Source organism: Capra hircus, chromosome 9 (genome assembly GCF_001704415.2).
Source record: "Capra hircus breed San Clemente chromosome 9, ASM170441v1, whole genome shotgun sequence".
NCBI classification, from domain to species: Eukaryota; Metazoa; Chordata; class Mammalia; order Artiodactyla; family Bovidae; genus Capra; species Capra hircus.
Window position 1 is genome coordinate 52,521,621 of NC_030816.1, and position 25,487 is coordinate 52,547,107.

General features: G+C 42.2%; 1 protein-coding gene across 2 annotated transcripts in view; it reads right to left on the reverse strand.

The window, feature by feature from the left end:
• The window catches only part of MRAP2 (melanocortin 2 receptor accessory protein 2), a 53,773-nt gene continuing 38,313 nt past the window's right edge, over positions 10,028–25,487 (reverse strand). For both annotated transcript variants that reach the window (XM_018053182.1, XM_018053181.1), the window contains exon 4: positions 10,028–11,542. In XM_018053182.1, coding sequence (XP_017908671.1) covers positions 11,152–11,542 — 391 coding nt within the window. In that variant the 3' untranslated portion in view covers positions 10,028–11,151. The remainder of the gene's footprint in view (positions 11,543–25,487) is intronic.

Consider the following 25,487-nt stretch of genomic DNA (forward strand, 5'->3'; position numbering starts at 1 on the left):
CAACTCTGTGACCCTACAGACTAGCCCTCCAGGTTCCTATGTCCATGGGGATTCTCCAGGTAAGAACACGAGTAGGTTGCTATGCCCTCCTCCAGGGGATCTTCCTGACCCAGGGATCAAACCAGAGTCTGATGTCTTCAGCATTGGTAGGCGGGTTCTTTACCACTAGAGCCAAATCCCAGTTACTGATTATTCTGCTCTAGTATTTGAACCCATTAATTACAGCCTTTTTCAGTTTCTATCAAAGAGTCCCTTAATGAAAAGCACATCTAATCCTCAGCACCTGTCCAGCTAGTAGTTCCTGGCACAAACCTATTTTCCTCCTCTCAAGCAAAGTATTGGAAGGACTGATGCTGAAGCTGAAGCTCCAATACTTTGGCCAGCTGATGCGAAGAACAGACTCACTGGGAAAGACCCTGATGCTGGGAAAGATTGAAGGCAGGAGAAGGGGACAACAGAGGATGAGATGGTTGGATGGCATCACTGACTCAAAGGACATGAGTTTGAACAAGCTCCAGGAGTTAGTGATAGACAGGGAAGCCTGGCACGTTGCAGTCAATGGGATCACAAAGTCAGACGCGACTGAACTGAAAGCAAAGTAGGTCTGGGTTTGTTGAAAGCTTCAATCACAATCACCTAAATAGTGCAAATAGGAATTTTTCCCATCAAGGCCTACTTTATAGGACTGTCGTAAGAAATACATTTGAAGAGCAGCATTATCGGGTTCTACAGAGGAAAGGCACCACGTTCCATCAGTGGAATAAAATGGGTTGTTAGTAAATTCAGTAGCAAGAGGCTAGACTTCGTGGGAAAAAGTGTGGGTGGTGGTAATTGTACCAGGTATGCCTCCTTGGAGCACAGAAATGAAGAGGCAAGAACACGGCAGGAATCTGACCCAGTGACCTAGTCTCAGGAAGCCTGCCCTGAACATAAACCCTTTCGGTGGCCTTCCAGTGTCCCCTGCCATAGGGTAATTGATATTACAGTAAGAAGACCTGATGCAGAGGGCCTATATAACTCCCTGGAGAAAGGTTTGGAAGGAACTTGAATTTGTGAGGCAGGTAAAAGTGGTCATTAGAGAAGACCTGTTTACAGAAGGGTTAAATTGAGCCTGCTCATTGGAGAAGCCTGAGTGGACTGATGATCCTGGTTGGTTTTTTCCCATCAGCGTCAGGAAGTGTAAATGACCAAAGATATTTGCATGCCCACGTCTTACCTGTTTTGCTTATCATCCTGGCCATGTGCAAGGAGCACTCATGAGATCAAGCAGGTGCTTACTCCCCTGACTTGGGGTCAGAACTTTCATAGGAGCCTAGTTCCTCACACATAATAGGGGCTTAGTAAATTTATCACCTTCTGTTGTCCTTGGACCTTCATCTACATGCAACCCTTTGCTCCCATCAACCCCCAGAGATCATAGCTACTCCCGTACAGCACAACTACTGCTACCAGCAGGATAACCCTGGGTCTGCATCTCTACTGTTCCTTTCTCCTGGGTGCCAGCCCCTATTCCCAGTTCCTGCCCAAGTTACCCAGTGTCCTCAGAAAGTCAAGTGTGTTTGAAACCAGCTCCTTTACTTCTCCCTGAAACCAGCTGCCCACTCCCCTGGGTTTCAGCATTCTCCAGTCAGTTCCAAACTCTAAGGCATCCTGGACCATCTTTGTCAACCTGGGATGCTGTAACAGATTACCATAAATTGGGTAGCTTAAAACAACGAGCATATTCCTCAAGCTCTGAAGGCTCAGTCTGAGATCAGGGTGTTGGTGTTTCCTCGCTGGAAGACAGCAGACTTCTCACTGTATCCTCATATGACCGAGGGCGGAGAGACACAAGCTCTCTTGAGATCCTTATAAGAACACTGATTCTATTATTCCAGAGGGGTCCACTCTCAGGACCTCACTTAATCCTATTTACTTCCCAAAGGCCCTGCCTCCTAACACTGGGAAACAGGGTTTCAACATGAGAATTTTGAGAGGACACGCACACTCAGTTTATACGTCGACTAACTCCCCAGCGTGGAGTTATTAAACCTGTAGCCAATTTCTTCAAAATAAGGCTCGTATCAATCTGTCCTTTTCCACTCCCACATCCACCATCACAGAAGCCCTGTCACTGTTTCACTTTTTTTTTCTGGTAGAGGTTTATTCTATTCCTCTGCTCCAATGTTCTCACTCCAAATAGTCTGCGAGACAGTACTGCCAGCTCTGCCTCAGCGCCCCGTGATCCCCCTGCACCAGAATCCTCACCCCAGCCTCCCTCTCCATCAGACCATCTCCACCTCTTACACAGATCTTCCCTATGTTAGTTTTCTACTACTGCTGTAGCAAATTACACAAACCTAATGCCTTCAGCCAGCATGGATTTCTCACCTCACCCTTCTGGAGGTCAGGGATCCAACACAGTTCTCGTCTGGCTAAAATCCAGGTATCGGCAGGGTGTGCTCCTCCTGGAGGCTCTAGGAGAGAATATTTCCTTGCTTTGTCTGGTTCTCAGAGGCCACTCACATCCCTTGGCTTGTGCCCTCACTTTGTCCACCTTCACTGCCAGCAAGCTTGCATCCTCTCGGTATATTCTTCCAAGATTATGTCCCCCTCTGACTCTAAGCTCAGCTGGGATGTGTTCTCTTTTAAGGACCCAGGTGATTAGATTAGGCCCCTCTGCAGGATAATCCAGGCTACTCTTCTCACCATCTCCTCTCAGGATCCCCTTTTCCCATCACACTCAGGCTTTATGTGACACTCACCTTGGGTAATGATTCCTCTTGTGAGCAATGTAAGGCTCAAGACACTTATGAATGGCGTGTTTGTTTTTTCTTCCTTAGTCTTTCCACATTCGTTACATCTGGTGAGTATATGAACCCTGTTTATTTGCTGCTACTGCTAAGTCACTTCAGTCGTGTCCGACTTTGTGCGACCCCATAGACAGCAGCCCATCAGACTCTGCCGTCCCTGGGATTCTCCAGGCAAGAACACTGGAGTGGGCTGCCATTTCCTTCTCCAATGCATGAAAGTGAAAAGTGAAAGTGAAGTCGCACAGTCATGTCTGACCCTCAGCGACCCCATGGACTACAGCCTACCAGGCTCCTCTGCCCATGGGATTTTTCCAGGCAAGAGGACTGGAGTGGGGTGTCATTGCCTTCTCCGCTGTTTATTTGCAGCCCAGCACTAATCTTTAACAAAGCATCATGTGTTTAAAAGGCAATTTATTAGAAGATAGAAATCCTCTTGGATTTTTTCCCTAAAATATCTGTAGTCCGCTTTGCCGTGTACAGTAACATTTTCACAGCTGGCTACCTTGTGGGGAAGGGAGGGACATTATTCTGCCCACCACACTCCCCTTATTCATACCAACCTGCTGATCTTCAAACAGGTTTGGTCCCTTCCTCCTTGATCGTCTCGTTCCTACCACTTCCTTCGTTTGCCATGCCTACATCAAATGTCTGAGCATTGTTCTCACTGTATATACACACACACATCCCCTACCCATTTCTTTATTTTCCTAGAATCTTCTAAAGGAATCAAATCCATAATGATAATGATGATATTGACAATGATTTCAGGGGCCTCTCAAGGACTCTGATCAAGAGGGAATCTTTGCAAGGATGCTGCAGAAACAGGCTTAACTGCTGTAGTGTTTAATGGAATCAACTAAGTTCATCATCTTTTAAAATGTTATATAATTGTATTTAAGATTTTAATATGAATTTTCTTTAACCACTAACCAAGTTTTTACTCTAGGACAAAACTCTAAAAGGATTTCTATCTTCCAGTGAATTGGGTACTATCCTTTCAAACATGTGATCCTTTAAAAAAGATTAGTGCTGGGCTGCAAATAAACGGGGTTCATATGATCTCACCAGATGTAACGAATGTGAAAAGACTAAGAAAGAAAACAAAAAGCCTTTCTTAAGTGTCTTAAATCTTAAATTGCTTACAGAGAAAACATTACTAAGGTGACTGTCACACCAACATAATGCCCGCATGTAATAGGAAAGCTAATTTTCCCAAGCATATCATTATGCTGCTAATTTGTTAGGCGCTAAAACAATTTCCTCATTGTATATGTTCCTAACAAGCACGGAAAAGTTTAGGCTCTACAAAGAAAGTTAAACCTATTCCTCTGCTGCCGAATCTCTAGACTGAACATCCCCATAAAAAGGACATGATTATACTTCCTACAGAAACTCTTCCTGAGAAATAACAGGCTTTTAACTGCAGTTCCCCCAGTGGAGGGCTAGAGTAGGATTGGAGGGAACCACTAGAAACACAGTAGGTCTGAGGTGAGGTACCACTGCCCTTGGCAGCCAAAGATATCATTGATGTCTTTGTGGATGAGCATTTTCCCAAAAGTTCAATGAATAGGGAGAATGTGAACAATTAGTAGATTGTTAAGACAATTGTTAAGCTGCATATAACTAGCACCACAAGTCAAATATAGTATATTTGATACTTGGAAAACAATTATCTTATTTTTCTTTAAAATTGCATTAGTATCAATAGAAATAATAAAGAATGAGCCGTCTTGGAGGTAGCAATAGAAAAAACGATTCTAAATCTGTCAGATTACTTGACAACAGGCAGGAAATGAGCTAGATGTCTTCACAGACATCTCTTAGTGTCAGACTCACTCCTGCAAAGTATAAAATTAGGTTTTCAGCAGACAGAGGGAACAAAGTCAAGATTCCTGGATCTTGAGAGGTTTACTATATGGCAGGGGAGATCAGACAAATACATGTAGCCAAATATGAATAAGTGAAATAAAAGCATGATGAAGTGTGAATGGTGCACAGAAGAAAGAGAAACTCCTTTCACTTGGGATCTGGAAAGCCTTTTTTGGAAAATGTGGTTTTGGAGATGACCAAAGAAATGGGTGGAATTTTGGTAGAATTGTATGTAAGGAAGGGAATTTAAAAACTGATCCTAAATTCAAATAAAAATGCAAAGGATCCCAAGTACCCAGAACAACTTTGAATAAGAAAAACAAAGTTGGAGGACTTAAACAATCTGATTTTAAAACTTTTTGAAGCTACAGTAATCAAGAAGTATGGTCCAGAACCAAACCAGTACATATATGGGCAACTGATTTTCAGTATCAGTGCAAAGGCAATTGTGGAGAAAGGATTTTTTTTTTCAACAAATAGTGCTGCAACAATTAGGTATCCATATGCCAAAAAAAAAAAAAGAATTTCAATCCATACTTTTCTATGTACACAAAGATTAACTCAAAATGGATTACAGATCTAAATAGAAAATCTAAAACTATAAAACTTCTGAAAGAAATAGGATTAAACTTTTATCACTTGGGTTTGGCAAATATTTCTTTGCTATAACACCAGAAGTATGATCCATTTAAAGGAGAAATGAAGTCACTCTGAAAAAGAATTTATATTGAGAATAAAGAACTCTCAAAACTCAATAATAAAGCAAACACCCCAGTATGACAACACCCCTCAGAAAGATATCCAGACGGATAATAAGCACATGAAAAGATGCTGAATGGGATTTTTCAGGCAAGAAACGAGTGGACTGCCATTTCCTCCTCCAGGGGATCCTTCCAACCCAGGGATTGAACCAGGATCTCCAGCACTGCAGGTCAGATTCTTTACCATCTGAGCCACCAGCGGGGCTTATTAGTCATTAGTGAAATGCAACTAAAAACCACAGTGAGATACTATTATACACACATACTAGAAAATTAAAAAGACTGACCTTGCAAAATGTTGGCAATGAAGTAAATCAATAAGAATTCATATAAACTATAAGGAATTCACAGTAACATTTAAACATTTTAGAAAACTGATAAGCAGTTTCTTTAAAAAGATAAACATCTAAGATATGACCCAGATATTCCTCTTCTAGGTGCTTTAGAAAATAAAAGCATATGTCCATAGAAAGACTTGTAACCAAATATTCACTGCAGTTTTCTTTATAGTAGCCAAAACTGTAAATAACCCAATATCCATCAACAAGAGAATAAACAAATTATGGTCTATCCAAACACTACTCACAATAAACTACTCAGCAATAACTCAGCACTCAGCTGGTAAAGAATCTGCCTGCAGTGCGTGAAACCTGGGTTCAATCCCTAGGTTGGGAAGATCCCCTGGAGAAGGGAAAAGCTACCCACTCCAGTATTCTGGCCTGGAAAATTCCATGGACCATATAGTCCATGGGGTTGCAAAGAGTCAGTCACCACTGAGTGACTTTCACTTTCAAATGTTTTAGAGAAGGAAATGGCAATCCATTCTAGTACTATTGCCTGGAAAATCCCATGGACAGAGGAGCCTGGTAGGCTACAGTCCATGGGGTTTCAAAGAGTCGGACATGACTGAGAGACTTCATTTTCCTTTCCTTTCCTTTCCTTTAAACACTACTCAGCAAATAATAATAATAAGCTACTAATACAACAGGGATGAATCTCAAAATAATTACACTGAATGAAAACGGTCAGACAAAATAGAGTAGATACTGCTTGAATCCATTCATACAAGTATCTTGAAAACGCAAGCCAATATACAGTGATAGAAAGCAGATTAGTGGTTTCCAGGGCAAGAGATGGGAAGGGAGGGATTACGAAACGACAGAAAACTTTTGGGGGTGACGGGTGTGTTCACTGTCTTGAATGTGGTAATTGTTTCTTGGGGATATTCTTATGTCAAATGAATTAAATAGTATGTTTTACATATGCGAAAATTATTTTGCCAAATATACCCCAAAGCTGTTTTAAGAAAAAAAGTTCAGTCTTGACTCGCCTCAACTGGAGTAAGATAAAAGCCCCTCACTCTGGCTTGCTCATAGGAAGAAAGGGGAGAAATTTCTTTCACAGAAGATAACATATGATGCATCAAAGGATTTTTCACTCACAATGTTTGCCATGTAACAAAAATTTCTAGATGTGAAAAGTGTCAAGACTATATGATAGATAATACGAGAATAAGAAACATTAATTAAAGCAAACTCACAGATGATGCAAAGAGATAACAATAAAAACTATAAAATAATTTCATTAATATATCCAAGGAAATAGGGGAACTTGTGGGTAACTGGATGACAACATAAAGATGTTCACCAGAGAAACGTGCTGGCGTGTACTTTTAAGAAGAATCAAGCTCATACTCTAGAACTGAGGCTTTCAGTTCTGGACACAAGGTGAACTAAACTAATTTGAATCCCTTTTAAGTAAAATTTTTATTAATAGTTATCCTGGATAAAATACAATAAAAATAATATAGAGCTAAATATGAAGGAGAAGTTCCCAGGTGACATGTATTAATAAAAAGGACACTTAAAGCCAGAAAAGCAAGCTTTTAAGTTGATGCCACAATACCCTGGAGGAAAGAGGTTTTAATCTGCATAGTGAATAGGGCTACACTGTCCATTTAGAAATAAAAAGGGGAGTTCATACCAGATGTAGAGCCTTCCTTTATAGAACCCCCCCCCCAGATTTGCATGCTCAATCACGCAGTCCTGTCTGACCCTTTGAGACCCTATGGACTGTAGCCCACTAGGCTCCTCCTTCCATGGGATTTTCCAAGCAAGAAGGGTTGCCATTCCCTCCTCCAGGAGATCTTCCTGATCCAAGGATTGAACTTGAGTCTTCTGCATCTCCTGTGTCTCCTGCATTGGCAGATTCTTTACCACTGAGCCACTTGGGAAGCACCTGGGAAACTCCCTGCATAAAAGAGCTGCCTCTTCATTGAAAGGGAGACTCAATGAACTCTACATGCAGACACAGGAAAAAGATGAAGCAGTTTGTGCTGCCGGGGTCTCCAGGAAAAAAATCAAAGTATCCCATAAAAAATCTAAACTCCAAGCCCATGCTTCATGTGGATGTGGAATTCAAGTGGATATACTCTCTTTATGATTCAGGAATTCTCAAGCAAAAACTTAATAATTTCAGACTGATCAAATCATTTGGGGCCTTAGGATAAGCAATACAAGTTGTTCTCTAGGGAAACTTTTGTAAACTAGAACGTGTGAGATAACCATAGGAAAAAACAATATATGCTGAAGAGCTCACGCTATGCTCCACGTGCATCCATGCATATAATACACACAAGACAAAAAACAGAAGTAAATAATTGGCATGAGGAAGAAGAAGCTAATCCTCAAAGCCAGGATGATCACTATTTCAGAGCCTGAAATTATGAAACAATCTAAAAGAGAACATAAAATAAGTCTGATGAAATCATTAAACATAAATCATAAAAAACATAATAGAAATCAGGATATCAAGATAAAAGATCGATTTTTTAAAGAACTAAACATAACATATAAATAAATTAGATCTTACACATAAAATTCAATGGTCATTACAGAATATTGAGTAAAGTTCCCCGTGCTACACAGTAGGTCCTTGTTGATTATCTATTTTATATACAATAGTGTGTATATGTTAATCCCAAACTCCTAATTTATCTCTCTCCCCATCTTTCCCATTTGGTAATCATAAGTTTGTTTCCTAAGTCTGTGAATCTGTTTCTGTTTTGAGATAAGTTCATTTGAATCATCTTTTAAGAGTCAACATACAAGCAATGTCATATGATATCTGTCCTTTTCTTACTTACTTCACTCAGTATGGTAATTTCTAGGTCCACCCATGTTGCTGCAAATGGCATTACTTCGTTCTTTTTTATGGCCGAGTAATATTCCATTGTGTGCACATGTGTGTGTGAGTATACCACGTCTTTTTTATCCATTCCTCTGTTGATGGACATTTAGGCTGTTTTCATGTCTTGGATCCTACCCAGGGTCTCAGCCATACCTGATTTAGGTGAATAAGGTGATGATACTTGGGACCCTTGAGCTGACACTATATAGACTAAATATTGGACTTTGATTTGATGATGTAATTATTGAGATTTTAGAGGATGTTGGGGGTAAGACAGATATATTTTGCATGAATCTTTGGGGTCACAGAGGAGAATGTGGTAGGATAATGCTCTCCCCCCACCAAACATGTCCATTCTTAATCCCTAGAACCTATGCATATAGTACCTTGCATGGTGAAAAGGACTTTGTGGACGTGATTAAGAATCTTGAGATGAGAGACTATTGTGGGTGATCCAATGTTATTACAAAGGTCTTATAGGAGAGAGGCCAGGATGTCGAGAGACAGAGAGGTAAAGCGGAAAGAGAGGTGACAGTGATACAGGGCCAGGAGCCAAAAAATGTGAACAGCCTCTGGAAGCTGAAAAAGACAAGAAATGGATCCTTCGCTAGAGCCTCCATATGGAACACAGCCCTGATGACACCTTGAGTCTAGCCCATGGTCACTGATCTCGCACTTCCGCACTTGAGAACTGTAAGAGAACAGATGTGGGTTGCTTTAAGTCACTGAGTGAGTGGTCCTTTGTTACAACAGCAAATGGACTCAGGAACCAACCTGAACACGAAGCAACCTGAACACGAAGCGCATGCTGCTTGCTATGCCGCCATGAAGTTCTTTGTCTCTGACCCAGGAGCCTTGTGCCTTCTGCCAGCTTCCACAGAACTGTGTCATGATACTTGTAAAGCTTGAAAGAGGGCTCAGATCTTAGACCCTTCACAATTCCTTACATTCAGTCAATAAGAACAATGGTATACAGCCATGGATATTTTTCCATCTTTTAAATATCCGTCAGTCTTCTAATAAATCTACTTTTAACTAAAAAGCCACTTAAATAGTTTTGCATCTTAGTAATAGAACAGTGATTTATATTCAATTACTTAAATTATGAATAATAATATTCACATTCATAAAAGCCATTAAAATCAGCACTCTTTAGTGAAAACAGGAAGTTTCTTTTTGCAAGAATGTATAAGAAATGTCCCATGCTTTGAGTCTTAAAGAATACTATTTTCCTCAAAAGACATTATGGGAAAGGGAGTTCTTTTGGTGGAATAAATCCTAAAAGAAATTTGTTACATGACTCATACCACTCACTAGGATCCTAGAGATGACAGAAATTAGGAGGCATTATAAATGTGGAGCTGTTTTTAAATAAAATGAAAAATTGGACATGTGAAAACAAAGAACCAGAGAAAATTATGGTGCAATGAATGTATTTATTTTTTAGTTTAAGCAAGACAGGTGGTAAACAAAAGTCCATATGAAAATGCCTCCCAGAGATTAGTAGCTGGCCATGCATGCAACATGACTGTGCAAAACAAAGTCATTTCCAAAACAGTGTGCAGATTTAATTCCTTCATGAAATTAACTCTTGAGTTGCACCAAGCCACCTGGAATGTCTGTTGATAGGGTGTTTATAACCCATTCACCAACCCAACTCAAAGGCTACACACTAGCCACACAACCATCACCCACACATCTGCCAAGAAAACAGACAGCCTGGCAAATAGCACTCTTCTTGTTCACTAGCCAATGACACAGCAGTGTGACCAGTCACAGTCACACTAACACAGGGACCCAGAAGGCACTTCCCTTTACTCAGCTGACAACCTTCCATACATTTGGGGGATGGGATTGTCATATAAGGTACTCATCTTGGGGCATGGGGTGTGGGGGCTGTCTCCAGGTTTGAGTTGTTTTAGCAAAGCACTATAAATTTGGCCACAGTGACCATATCAGGTCTCCTGATATCCTGGGAGATGTTCAAGCTCCTGACATAAGTTGGATTCAATTAAGGGTTGAGTGGGAGGTACAGACCTGGGGGAATGTTATAACAAGAACCAGGGGGCAGACTCTAGTTTATATAATTTTGGGTATTTCCAGCCTCATGTGAATACAAAGTCAAAAGTCCACAAATTATTGGATCACCTCCTCCAGACTCCTCACCTTACAGATAAAAAGGTGGCAGCCCAGAGAATCAAAGTAACTTGCTAAAGGCAGAGCATGGTAGTGGCAGGACCAGACAGGAAACGCGACACATCAAGCCCCATTCACGAATGCTGATGCAGAATATGTGACCAAGTTTTTCAACAAGGAAGATGAGAGAGTGTAAATATTTGGTTCCCCCCAAAGCTCCAAATATGTTTAAAGGCATGAAAACTGAGCTTCACCATCTTTCTTCCCAGGGAGTTCTCTTCTCTGTCTTTCTGCCCCCCTCTCTCTCATACACAAACACACACACAATCTCGATGAATAGAGATTTCTGGCTATTCAGTGACAAACCCAACATTTTCAGGAAAACACCTGATAAAATATGCTTCTCAGTCCAACTCTTTGTGTGACGTTTGGACCACTGGCTTATTTTCTAGAACAGTAGGTGTTTCAGAAACCAGGAGATCATCTTCTCCAAAGGAGTTCTGGTCCGTGTTGACGAAATTGGGGATATCGAATTTCATGAGCCTGTTCAACTCCTCCTCTGGCCGCCCACTGCATCTGATGGCTTCCTGGAGATGAACTTCACTGTTGAGGGCCGTGGTCTGGAGACAAGCTTTGGCCTTCTCCAAGTGGTCCACTTCATTGATGTAGCAGTGAAAGAAGGACTTGGATTCCTCATTGCCCTGTCGAGAAAACACCTTATCTGGCTCCAGGGGCTTTCCAAAGTCTGACACAAAGCTATTCATTCTGAATCTCTTCTCTGAAGACTCTGCATTGCTGTGAAGAAAGGCAAAATAAAAGACTCCTTACCCTCCAGCTCAGTTACCCATGGGATGATGGTTTCCAGCATCTACGAAGTGCAAGTCCCTGAACAGAAAGTGCAGACAAACATCAAACTGAAAGACACCACTTCTGAAGATGTACAAATAAATGCAAGGCAAAAGACTCAAGGTGTGGGCCCTCGGACCATCCTGAAAAGATGCTTTTCACTGAGGGATCTTCGATATTCTGCATCACACACCAGTATTTCTCAGTGGGACCCTTGGTATTCTATCTGCAAGCCCTACTTGTAGCGCTGCTCAAAATTCAATATTCCTGCTTGCAGGATCTCTGGATCTCTGGTGGAAGGGACAGGTAATCTATTTTCTTAGAATCCCCAAGGATCACTACTTAGAGTCAGGTTTAGAGCCACTGGCCAACATCAGACCAGCCTGAACAACAATTCGACCCCACAGGGGTGAGTTTTATGTTTGTCAAAGCACTGCCATATCCACTGATCTCTCCCAATTCTCAAAACTGACCCGTGCAGCCACTTAGGCCAAAAGTTATACATATCTCACAGAGGCAGAAGCTAAGATAAGGAGCAGTCAGAGTACCTGCTTGACTGACACAATCAGTGACAGGAGTGGGGAAAAAACTCAGCTTCTTAATTCCCTGTTTCATTTAGTGTGGAACAAATTAGCAATTTAATGGTAGAAATTGGTGAATGGATGAATAAAATAATTCTCAGTGAGCACCATAAGTACATGACAGAAAGAGCAGATACAAATTGAGTAACCTGATGGCCCACCTAAAACTCATCTGCACCAGATCATAGCTGTGGCTTGCAGGTTCTTTAGTTGTGGCGTGTGGGATCTACTTCCCTAAACAAGGATTGAACCCGGGCTCCCTGCGTATGAGCAGGGAGTCTTAGCCACTAGACCACCAGGGAAGTCCCTAGCCCACCTACTTTAATCACCATCCTTTCCAGATTGATATAAAAGTGACTCCCACACGGGTAGAGTGACTCCATAAGGCCAAGAATCATGTCTTAAAACGCCTTCAAAGCCAGAATAGAACTTGACAACAAGTAGGCTCTGGAGTCTACATTTAAGTCACGTCTACAGTGACTTCAGTTTTTAAACCTCTTCCTCCCTTTCCCATTGATGACTCACGATACAGCGTTTCTGACCAAGCTGTCATGGGGTAGGCGATATGGGATCCATTTAGAGCTCTTAGAAACTCACCTCCAAATTATCAGGAATCACCTGTATTTCAGAGTTCAGTAATTCTAGAGGCTTGCAATCCAGGCAGTGAAGACACTTTTATATCAGGTTTATCTCCTCCATGACAACCCAGCTGATATCAGATGAGGAATTCCTCTCAGAAATCTGAGTTCCTCTTTTTAGTGATAAGCCTGATTAACCAATCTCATTGCCCACTCAGCAAAGGTGATATAAAGATCAATGATTGACACAAGAGTACATTAATAGGTTGTGTATTCAGAATTCAGAGAAAAATCATTTGAGAGAGACTGACAGAATTGTGCTTTAATGCAAATGTAAGTAGTCTTATCTTTCAGTAAGTGATTTTCTTCCCCTGGTTGTCACTTCACCCAAGTTTAAAAGATGTTTGAGAACAGGGATGAATGGCACCAACAACCTGTGACATAAGAAACTAAAAAGTCATTGAGGAAAAAGAGGGGATTAACATGTTAGAAAAAAGCATGGTTAGGATGGCTGGGATCATGCCCTCTCCCGATTCCAGGCTAAGAAGCTCTGAGTACTTGCTTCCTGCCTAACTGGAGCATCAGCTGAGTATGAAAGCCAACCCAGCTGTGTACAGCAGCTCTTCCGCTACCCAGACTACATGTTCTCAGGATTACAAGTTGGGGCCATTGACCACCTCTCTCCGCACCAGCCCTTGCTGAAAAACAAAGGCACAAGAGCAGAGCATCTTGCCCCTTCCCCTGAGCAGAGCCCGGGCAGTAAGATGCTTTCCCTGCCTCACCCCTACTCATCTTTCTCCCCAGGATCTCTCCTTTTGATGAAAGTTCAATCTGATTCTTCCTTCCTGAAAATAAGGGAAAAATCCATCTTTGTTCTCTTATTAGAGTCTGAAAAGCGAAAGTGTTAGTGTCTGACTCTTTGCAACCCCATGGACTGTAGCCTGCCAGGCTCCTCTGTCCATGGAGTTCTCCTGGCAAGAATACTGGAGTGGGTTGCCATTCCCTTCTCCAGAAGATCTTCCCGGCTGAGGATTGAACTCGGGTCTGTTTATTGCTGGCAGATTCTTTACTGTCTGAGACACCTAAACAGACCATCCTTTTATTCCTCTTTCCTTCCTTGACTGATAAACTAAAAAACCTGTATGTGAAAAACTGTGGTCATGGACATGGCTTGATTCAATTCAGTTTCTATTCATCCCATCACTGAGTAAAATCTATGTACTGAAATCCATAGATCTTAAACATAAAATTCAATGTATTTTTATTGACACATACACCCAAGTAACCCTCTAATCAAGATATTGAATATTTCCTTTCTTCTGGAAAGGTTCCTTCCATTCAATTTCCAGCCCCTTCAGGTAACACAGATCTGATTTCTATTTCCATTGATTAGCTTTGCCTGTTCTTAAACCTCCAGTCAATTTATACCTCCTAGAGGCAATACCTCCTAGAAGCAATCTGTTTTGTTTTTTGTTTTGGGTGAGGTTGGGAATGGGGAGGGGCACTGCAGGACGCGCAGCAATCTTAGCTCCCCAACCAGGAACTGAACTCATTCCCCCTAAATTGGGAGCACAGAGTCTTAACCACTGGACCGCCAGGGAAGTCTCGATCTGTTTTGATTTTTATCACTGCAGATTAGCCTGTTCTTGAAATTCATACAAATGGAGTCATGCAATAAATAGTGTTTGTGTCTGGATACAATAGTATTTTCTCTTGATCTGTGACCTGCATTTTCATTTTCTTAGAGATGTCTTTTGATAAACAGCTTTACATTTCAGTTAATTTCAAATTACTAATTTTTATCATCTGTGTTAGTGCTTTGACATCTTAAGAACTTATTGCCAACTCTAAAATCACAAAGATATTCTCCTAAGCTTTCTTCTAGAATCATCCTGTCCAATACAGTAGCAAACAGCCACAGGTGGCTCTTCAAATATAAGTAAAATTTAAAATTTGATTTCTCAGTCATATTACTCACTCATATTTTAAGTGCTCAACAGCCACATGAGGTCAGTGGCTATCTAATTAGGCAACACAAAGAACATTCCTGTCATCACAGAAAGTTCTATTGGATTGAACTGTTCTAGGAATTTTTACTTTGGGTTTATTATATATGTTGAGACAAGGGTCAAGGTTCATTTTTTCCCATATGTTTATCCTGTTGTATCAGCACTTTTCTTTTCAATTGACCTTATACAAAAATCTCTGTATTTCTACACACTGGTAATAAACAATAAGAAAATGAAAAAATATATTCACAACAGCATCAAGAAATAGGATACTTGGGAATAAATATAACAAAGGGTATGTAAGACCTGTACACTGAAAATTTCAATATTGCAAAGGGAAATTAAGGAATAGCTTAGTATGTGAAGAAATATACCAGGTTTGCGGACTGAAAGCCTTCAGGTGTAAAGCCATATTACCATAGACATACTATTGAAGACTCCTTCCTTCAAGGGCGGAAAGCATTTCCTTTTGGTTTAGTCTGCTAATGTTTGTTCTCCAATGCCTTCCAATACTCATTCTTTATAATCTGTCCAGATCTTATCATTGTTATCTGCAAGGTTATTCTGAAACATACTACCCTGCCCTTCCTGAAATGGGAACCCATGAGTGGGCCGTTTGTGAAACATTTCTGATTCCACCTCCTTCCCTGACTCCTCCAATGAGTTGGGATCTCTCCCAGAGGACTGGAGGCCTCTCTCCTCCTGCCTTCTCACTCTGCACTAAGCCCTTTTCTTTCCCTGTCTGGCACCATCTTTTAGATGATGAGCTCTTGAGGGCAGGCAGTTTCTTATGTGGGTCCTCAGTGCCTTGCAGAGTACCAGGCATAGAGTAGTTGCTTCTTACATTTTTGTTAAATGAATGAATACATCAGTCGTGAAGAGATCTTGAAACTAAAGCCGCTCTTGCCTTGGCAGGGGGCCTCTCCTACAGTGCCTACAGGGTTGGAAATCAATACAAGGGCATACCCAGGCAAAGCCTAAAAGCAAGGGTGGGTGAGCCTTAATAGAGAGATTGTCTAATGTGTGGATTAAATAACATAAGTAAAATGTAGAGCATAATAAAAAAAATAGAGAGAGGGTCTATTAATAGAGATTCTGATGCTCTAGCATCAGAGAGATTTGGCAAACTAGCCCCACTGAGGTCTGCCTTGCACCCGATTCTGGCCAAGGGAAACACTGTCTCTGACTGCAGCCCATGGTACTCCCCATATCCCCAAGCTGTCCCAGAGTCATCCATGGAATCTCCTGCCCTGAGTCGCTGGAACTCACAGACCACAGAGCTACTGAAAGGGCATTTTGCATCTTCTGGCAAAGAAGAAAACTGGCCAGACCTTGGAGGCTGCAGGGTCTTAGATACCATGGGGGAGACTTCCTGCCATTTATTGGTAAGATGGCTTCAAGAAAGACCAATGAGGCTCTCTACCCTATCCAGTGGTTGCCCTGTCTTTAAAGCAGACCAGGCCTCAGGAGTCACACCTGAAATGTCCTTGTACACTCAATGTTGGAACACCAAAGAAAAGTGAAAGTGAAATCGTGTCCGACTCCTTGCGATCCCATGGACCGTAGCCCACCAGGCTCCTCCATCCATGGAATTTTCCAGGCAAGTGTACTGGAACAGGTTGTCATTTCCTTCTCCAGGGGACCTTCCTGACCCAGGGATCAAACCCGGGTCTCCCGCATTGCAGGCAGATGCTTTACTATCTGAGCCACTGGGGAAACCTTCAAAGGATGCTCACTAATTAGGTGGGAGGGGGTGGATTTCATAGCTGGATGTTTGGTTTCCAGGAAACATGTACCATATTGTTATGGATGTCTTTCCAGCCTTATAAAGCATCTGCTGGTGGGTGATCTCGGCGCTGCTCTATGGTTGGACACTCCCACTGGCAGACCGAAGAGGGCTAGTTGCAACCTTCCCATCCTCTCAAACTCAGTTGACATATGGAAAAATAATGCTCACTGGCACCTACTAGAGGAGTCAAAACAGTTTTAAGATCAACTTGTTCTGACTTGGTTACATCTGGGAAAATGAAAAATTACAAGGCTCATATCTTAAATACTATCTTGATTAAAATGATAATTCAAGCCAGAAGCTTCAACAACTGGAGCATTGAAAGAAAAAGAAGCTGAGATGTTGACTGAGCTAGCAAGTAATATCATGTTAGAAGTATCATAAAGAGAAAGAAAACTGATGAATATGTGTGTTGAGACTAAATGTGTGCCCCTCCAAAATTTCTATGTTGAAACCTAATCCCCCAAGTGATGGGATTAGGAGACAGGGCCTCTGGGAAATGAAGTGACTCATCTTATGAATGGGACTAGTGCCCAGATAAAAGAGGCCCCAGAGAGAGAGAGAGAGTCCTTGTTCCTTCCCCGATATGAGGATACAGCGAGAAATCTAGTGTCTACGAGCCAGGAAACAAGTCCTCACCAGACACTGAATCTGCCAGTACATTAGCCTTGGACTTTCCAGCCTCCCAAACTGTGAGAAATAAACTTCTGTTACTTAACAAATCATCTAGTAAACATCCATGGTATTTATAGGAGCCCGGACAGACTCAGAAAAGTAGGAAATTCACAATCTCCAAGAATTTTAGTGCGTTTCATTATATTTGTCACAGTCCTACCTATTCTATACCCTGTCATCATGAAATTGAGATCAAGCTAGTGTGTTTGCAAGGAATTCTCCTGTGTCCTACTAACTTTAGAAAAATGACAACTGTTGATTTTGGTAGAATATAAAAATCATTAGTTTCACTTATTTAAGAATCTGCATTCCTCATTTTCAGCTTGTTAAAAGAAATGCAATTTGGACCTAACCTATTGATTGCAATATTCCTGAACTCCACCAGTCAGAGTAAAAAGACTGTTCGGACTGTTCCAATTCTTTCCCTCTTCTCACTCTGGCTTGTGTCATGTATTCTCTGAACCAGATCAGAGATTCTCCCTCATGAGGACCCATCCAGTCCACCAGCACCTGCAGGGAACCTCATCTCTTCCATGACACTCCCCTGCTCACAAACTCACCGATTCCCCAAATCCTTCTTCCTGATCTTTCAGAGAGTCCACTCCCACGTCTCATGGCCTTTCCAGGGTCTGCTCCCACCAGTTCCCCTTCTAACCCTCCAGTCCAGCCACATGGAACCTGCTTGTCCCCCAAAGCCCTCGGGATGGTCCCCCTTTGTGCCTTCGCTTGTACTGTTCCTTCTACTCCTGTCAAAATCAAATCTGTCCTTTGCTATCCAACTCCCACGTCCCTGCCTCCACGGACTTTTTGACCTCCCAACAGGAAGGAATTTTCCCCTTCTCTGGGCTCCTGTCCTATTTAATCAATCTTCTCTTACATCAGTTTACCAGGGGACTCAGTGGTAAAGAACCTGCCTGCAGTGCAGAGACACAGGAGATGTGGGTTTGATCCCTGTGTTGGGAAGATCCCCTGGAGGAGGAAATGGCAATCCACTCCAGCATTCTTGCCTGGGAAATCCCATGGACAGGGAGCCCGGTGGGCTACAGTCCGTGGGGTTGCAAAGAGTCAGACACGACTTAGTCAACAGATGAATCACAGACAGGGTGCAGCCCTTCCTGTCTCATGTCAGAGCTGTTTGGTGTGACCTTTTCTCTCCTATATACTGCTGTGCTGTATTCCACTCATCTCTGCATCTCTCAAAGGGACTTGCTGTCATTAGACCCTCAATCAGTACCATGGACAGTTGTATCTGCAGGTGTTCAGGAGCCATGATTCCTGTGAAAGGCACAGCCACCTCCAGTATTCAGGGACATGCTCCTTCCTCTGTGACCCTAAGACAAACCAAGTCAGGAGATCAGACTACTGCCACCTTCTCTGGCTGAGGGAAAACACCCGTAAGGCTCTGTGTTACTCCCTTAGGAATTTTACAGATTTATAATGAGCTTTTACAAATGGGCTGCCTACTGCTCAGTCTTAGCAAGCCCTCACTACAGTCAGGTTTACTCCACTCATAAAAAGGTGGTGGGCAGTCCAGTGGGCACCTACAATTTCCGGCAGTGACTTCCAGTGGACTTTTGGAGGAGCATAAGTCAAACAAAGACCTACTAAGAGCGAAAACCACCTGTGAGAAAATGACAAAAACTATTTCTGGAGCCATAGCCTGTCCTGAGAGCTTCATGCCCTAGCAGAGGCACCAACCAAACCCCCGTGTGTGTGTATGTGTGTGTGTGTGCATGTGTGTAAGTGCCTCTTGGTTGCTTTCATTGGTAGTTCTGACTTGCCAGGGAGATGCCAGTCTCTGAGGAAAGACTCTACTACCTTAGAATGACCCTCAGCACGTCCTGGGCAAGCCATAGCTATGCACATAGGAAATACCTCTTAACTGATGGAGAATTAAAAGGAACTCCTGAGCAAAGGTGTATAACTTGAATCAGACATATAAAGCAGTTGGATTGTTTACCTGTTGACATATGGAGACCTCTCAGAGTAACAGATCTTCCTTAGGAACAACCTGCTATGTCTCCATTCAGCTGGTTCCTGTGACCTTGGTCATTATCTCCAGCTGTTAGCTTTTAGGTGCACTGTACCCATGCTTGGGTGAGAATCATACTCAGGTAAATTGCAACTCCAGGTAAGATGCAATTTCCACTTTTGCAAGGTCATGAGCAATACCGTCCTCATCCCTAAAAAAAAGACCATCCCCACCTAGACAAGTGCACTTAGCAAAGGCTACACAAAATGAGGATATCTGAGGTATATGATGTCTGAGAGTTGATCTTTATTTTTTTAAGAAGTACAAAATATTCAACAGAAAATGCAACCCAAGTCTTTCCCTTATTCCTTCTCTCTGGCAGATTTATGACAGTGTGGCAATTATGATGCTTTAACAAGACGGCAAAGAGAGTAAATGGCTCCTCAGTGGAGAAAGCACATGGGAAAAATGGTTCTTTTTATCCTGACTGTCTATAAAGGATTCAAGTGAGAGGGTCCCCCCACCCCATACAACAGCAGATATTCCATGGGAAAATAATCCCCATTAAAGCTACTTTTTGGACCTAAAAGCTTTCTAAAGCTGATGGCAGCTTTATAAGGGTCTTTCTCCCTCTGCTCTCTGCTTTACCAGCACTCACCCATATCTGAGTCTCCTCCTGGGCACACAGATTACCCACCCGAGCCGGGCGGTCAGATGGGTGTGGCTAGTCCTGGCCAATGAGCTGTGAGAGGAAGGGATGCGTGCCACTTCCTGGCTGAAGAACAGACTGTCGGGTATGAGTTCTCCATGTGCCCCACTGCTTGTCACAGCAATTCAGGAGGCTGAACTTTAGAAACACTGCAGCTACAGTGAAGGAACATCAGTCCACCCCTTGCCAACCCTCAGAAGAGATGTAGCTTGAATACAATGTAAACCTGTGTTGCATTACAGTGAGATTTAGAGAGCTGTTTACTCCTGTCTCATAATCTCATTACGACACATCCTCTCCTTAACAGAAGCCACTGAGTAGGCAGTGACTCTGGAATTGAAGTTCTCATGCTAAAATGATCCCAAGCTGTAAACTTCAGGGAAGAAGCCTATTTGCCATCCTATGTCTTACTCCTTCCAAGGGGATTCACGCACTCTTCCCATAGGTCAGCAGTTCAGTCTGCCCAGGATGTCTCCATGGAGAAAAAGATAGAACGAAGTGGCAGATTCAACACTAGTCAATACTGAGTGGGGGCCTTACTCAGAAGTGATGCTCAAAATTCTCCAAGCTAGGCTTCAACAGTACATGAACCATGAACTTCCAGATGTTCAAGCTGGATTTAGAAAAAGCAGAGGAACCAGAGATCAAATTGCCAACATCTGTTGGATCATCAAAAAAGCAAGAAAGTTCCCAAAAAACATCTACTACTTTATTAACTACACCAAAGCCTTTGACTGTGTGGGTCACAACAAACTGTGGGATAATCTTCAAGAGATGGGAAAACCAGACCACTTGACCTGTCTCCTGAGAAATCTGTATGCAGGTCAAGAAGCAACAGTTAGAAATGGACATGGAACAATAAACTGGTTTCAAATTGGGAAAGGAGTATGTCAAGGCTGTATATTGTGACCCTACTTATTTAACTTATATGCAGAGTACATCATGAGAAATGCTGGACTGGATGAAGCACAAGCTGGAATCAAGATTGCCAGGAGAAATATCAATAACCTCAGATATGCATACCACCCTTATGGCAGAAAGTGAAGAAGAACTAAAGAGCCTCTTGTAAAGTGAAAGAGGAGAGTGAAAAAGCTGGCTTAAAACTCAACATTCAGAAAACTATGATCATGGCATCTGGTCACATCACTTCATGGGAAATAGATGGGGAAACAGTGCAGATGGTGACTGCAGCCATGAAATTGAAAGACACTTGCTCCTTGGAAGGAAATCTATGACCAACCTAGACAGCATATTAAAAAGCAGAGACATTATTTTGCCAACAAATATCTGTCTAGTCAAGGCTATGGTTTTTCTAGTAGTCATGTATAGATGTGAGAGTTGGACTATAAAGAAAGCTGAGCACCAAAGAAAACAACTTTTTCTGAGAGACATACCCAAATCTCCAGGAGTTGGTAATAGACAGGGAGGCCTGGCGTGCTATAGTCCACGGGGTCGCAAAGAGTCAGACATGACTGAGTGACTGAACTGAACTGAGTCATATTCCAAAAGGATGCTGCCTGATATCTTACTTGAAGCAATTGTTCTCTGTGACCCACAACCCAGAGAGCTTGTTACCTAAAGCTGTTAGAATTCAGACATTCGAGCCATGACTAAGACCCTCTACTTAATCTCCTTTCTAAAATCATCTTACTCTTTCTTCACACAAAGACATCACTTTGCCAACAAAGGTCCATACAGTCAAAGCTATGTTTTCCCAGTAGTCATATATAGATATGAGAATTGGACCTTTAAGAAGACTGAGTACCAAAGAACTGATGCTTTCAAACTATGATGCTGAAAAAGACTCTTGAGAGTCCCTTGAACTATAAGGAGATCACACCAGTCCATCCTAAAGGAAATCAGTCCTGAACATTCATTGGAAGGACTGATGCTGAAGATGAAGCTCCAATACTTTGGCTACCTGATGTGAAGAGCCAACTCATTGAAAAAGACCCTGATGTGGGGAAAGATTGAGGGCAGGAGGATAAGGGGATGACAGAGGATGAGATGGTTGGATGGCATCACCGACTCAATGGACATGAGTTTGAGTAAACTCTGGGAGATAGTACAGCCTGGCATGCTGCAGTCCATGGGGTTGCAAAGAGTTGGACATGATTGAGCAACCGAAAAACAACTTTTCCTGAGAGACATACCCAAGGTGAGGTGAAGCCAAGGTAGAACGAAGTCACATTTGGCACATGCAGCTCCAACATGAAAGCTGAGGGCCTGGCTGTCCTGTGGGAGGATGAGAATCTTCTGTTCCTTCCTACTCTTTACCGGCAGCCCTCTGCTCTCCCCAGGATGCCGTGAGCCATGCAGGGGTGGACTGACCTTCACTGAGGGCTGCCTGCTGTGAGGCTAGTGCATACCAGCAGTTCTATAGGCATCACTTCACTCAATCTTTACAGTACCCCAAGAAGGCAGATACTACTTTATTTTTACAAGTGAGGAATCAAGTACAGAAAGGCTAAGAATCTAGTAAATCTGGAAATGTTTGACTCCAGAGCCCATGCTTGATCCCATATGTGATAGAAGAAAACAAATCTGATTGCTCACTAATATCTTTGCTGTAAGAGAAACAGATTTAATATTACTGATATGAAGTTGTTTAATGTAAAGTTAACGACAGGAGCTTCAAAGAGACTTTAGTTTGAGGCTTGGCTCCATTTGTTGCCGTTGTTGTTCAGTTGCTCAGTCGTGTCTGGCTCTTTGAGACCCCAGGGACTGCAGCACGCCAGGCTTTCCTTTTCCTGTCTCCTGGAGCTGGTGCAAACTCATGTCCATTGAGTCTGTGATGCCCTCTAATCATCTTGTCCTCTGTCGTTCCCTTCTCCTCCTGCCTTCAATCTTTCCCAGCATCAGGGTCTTTTCTAATGAATTGGCTCTTTGTATCAAGTGGTCAAAGTATTCAGTTTCAGCATCAGTCCTTCCAATGAATATTCAGGACTGATTTCCTTTAGGATTGACTGGTTTGTTCTCCTTACAGTCAAAGGGACTCTTCAAGAGTCTTCTCCAACACCACAATTCAAAAGCATCAATTCTTCAGCACTCAGACTTCTTTATGGTCCAGCTCTCACATCCATACATGACTACTGAGAAAACCATAACTTTAACTATATGGACATTTGTTGGCAAAGCAATGTCTCTGCTTTTTAATATGCATAGTTTTTTTAAAACCTGTGAATCCTTATATGTGTGATTCAGTTTCCTTTTTCTCATCTGTAAGGTGAGATTTTACAGGATAAATCCTATGTGATTTACTTCATCTTTCAGTGAGAACTTAGTGCGATTATACTATAAAGTGATTAACAGACCCTGGCAGATGGTAAATGTCAAAAAATGTTCTTAGCATTATTCTCAGTGATTTATCATTATGTCCTCCATGTCTAATTATCAGGGGCAAACTTAAAACTGATTGTTTTATATTAAAGTTGGCTGCTTGGATAATGTCTATTTTATAAAAAAATGTTTCCTGCCAAATAAATGTCAAGTTTACTAAGATATAAAACCATTCTTAACTGCTCCATTTAGGGATTTTTCCATATGTCTGTATCATTAAGTTTGATTTTGATATACTACAGCCAAATGCATGTCTTACACTGCTTCAGAAAAACATTTAAAGTCTGGCCCTGAGGGCTGATCCATCATTTCATTAAAGTAAAAATAAAAAGGTCAAACTTTCTCCTCAAACTCACCAAAAGCATGTAGGGTTACAATGACCCCTGTTCCTTGAGATGACTAAGATTCACCATCAAAAGAGAAATCATCTATTAGAAGGACAAACTGCCGACTGGAAAAGGGGAAAAACAAGCCTCAGCTAGCCAGGGTCAACGTGAAATGTTGAGGCAATGTATTAGTCAGTGTTATGCAGAGAAATAGAACCAACAGGGGTGTCTGGGAGTGTGTGTGGGTGTGGATGTGTGTGTGCCTGCGCACATTTACTTCTATATCTATCTATCTATCTATCCATTCAGGGTGAGGTGGGGACAGATTTCGTTTAAGAAATTGGTTCATGTGATGGTGGAGACAGGCAAGTCCAAAATCTGCAGGGTTTGGACAGGCTGAAGACCCAGGGAAGAGCTGCAGTCTGAGTCTGAAGGCAGTTCTCTGCCAAAATTCCTTTTTGCTAGACAGAGGTCCATCTGTTTCTAGGAATGCCTTTTGCAGTTGGATGAGGCCCACCCTCATTATGGAGGATGATCAGTCTTCCTAAAAGACTGATCTCACCTAAAAAAAAAACCCTTCACAAACATCTAGAATAATATTTTACCAAATATCATGGCCTAGACAAACACAAAATTACTCATTACAGGAAGTCATGCTCCTTTTTGAGCTAGAGTGTTCCCATCTATAAAATCACGTGCCTCTTATGTCAAACAAGTACATCTCAATAACCATGCAAAAGTCCATCTGGCTCTCTGAAGAGAACGAAGATAAAGGGGTTTACTATTCCCCAATCACTCTACCAGTTGTGCCCTAACCTGAGTTTGTCCTCAGCTTCTTTTACTACTGCTATAATCCACACCATATTTCTAAGCTCCCTGGGCTAATATGCTGAAGCAAAGACATGTGCAGATGTTTACAAAAACAAGGAGACAGAAAAGGGAAAGTTCACATTTTTTTAGTGGCTATTCCAGAAATTCTCAACCATCCCTCTCCATAGCCTTCAATAAAATGGTCTTTTACTTTCATTTAACATGTGTTTGAATTTTTCTCCCAGACCTTAATGTCTGAAACCAGCTGCATGATGGGCAGAACTATTCCCTTTGTCTATGACTAGTTGTGAGTGTTCAAGTGCAGGCTGAAGACTGCAGAGCAGACACTGCAGACTGTGTGATGAGATCCAATGAGAACACCACTGCTAGGCTGTGAGGATGAAGGGACGCACTGAATGGAACTGCGAGGATTTGTGCTCACTTTCTTCCATTTAGTCTCCCAGGTCGTTCCCTACCCTTCCCCGCCCTGCTCTGTGCCCTGGGAAACTGACCTCTGCTGTAGGCTCTGGCCACTGCTGGTGGTGTGGTGCTCAGCTAGCAGGGAGCAGCGGTGAGAAAGGGGAGAGATGGAGAAAGGTCTGGGTATTTATCGGAGGCTCCCTCCCTAAGAGGTCACACTGGGCTGTGTCCCTTGACCTGGGTCATTGCTCCTCTCAGCCAGTCTCTCTGCAGGGCTCCTGGGAGACAATCAGGGACCTTCAGATTTAGGGCATCTACTCCTTGGTATTCTGAGCCCTGGCATCCGGCACCATCCAGGAAGAGGGGCTGCTCTCTTCCCAGGCCACAACTTGTGACTAGTCCTTTTGTCAAAAGCTCTAATTCAAAAAAAATACATGCACCCCTATGTTCACAGCAGCACTGCTCACAACAGCCAAGATACAGAGACAACCTAAATGTCCATCAATGGATGAATGGATAGAGAAGATGCGGTATGTTATATACAATGGAATATTACTCAGCCATAAAAAAGAATGCAATAATGCCATTTTGCAGCAACATCAGTGCAACTGGAGATTATCTTACTAAGTGAAGTAAGTCAGAAAGAAAAAGACAAATACCATATGATATCACTTATATGTAGAATC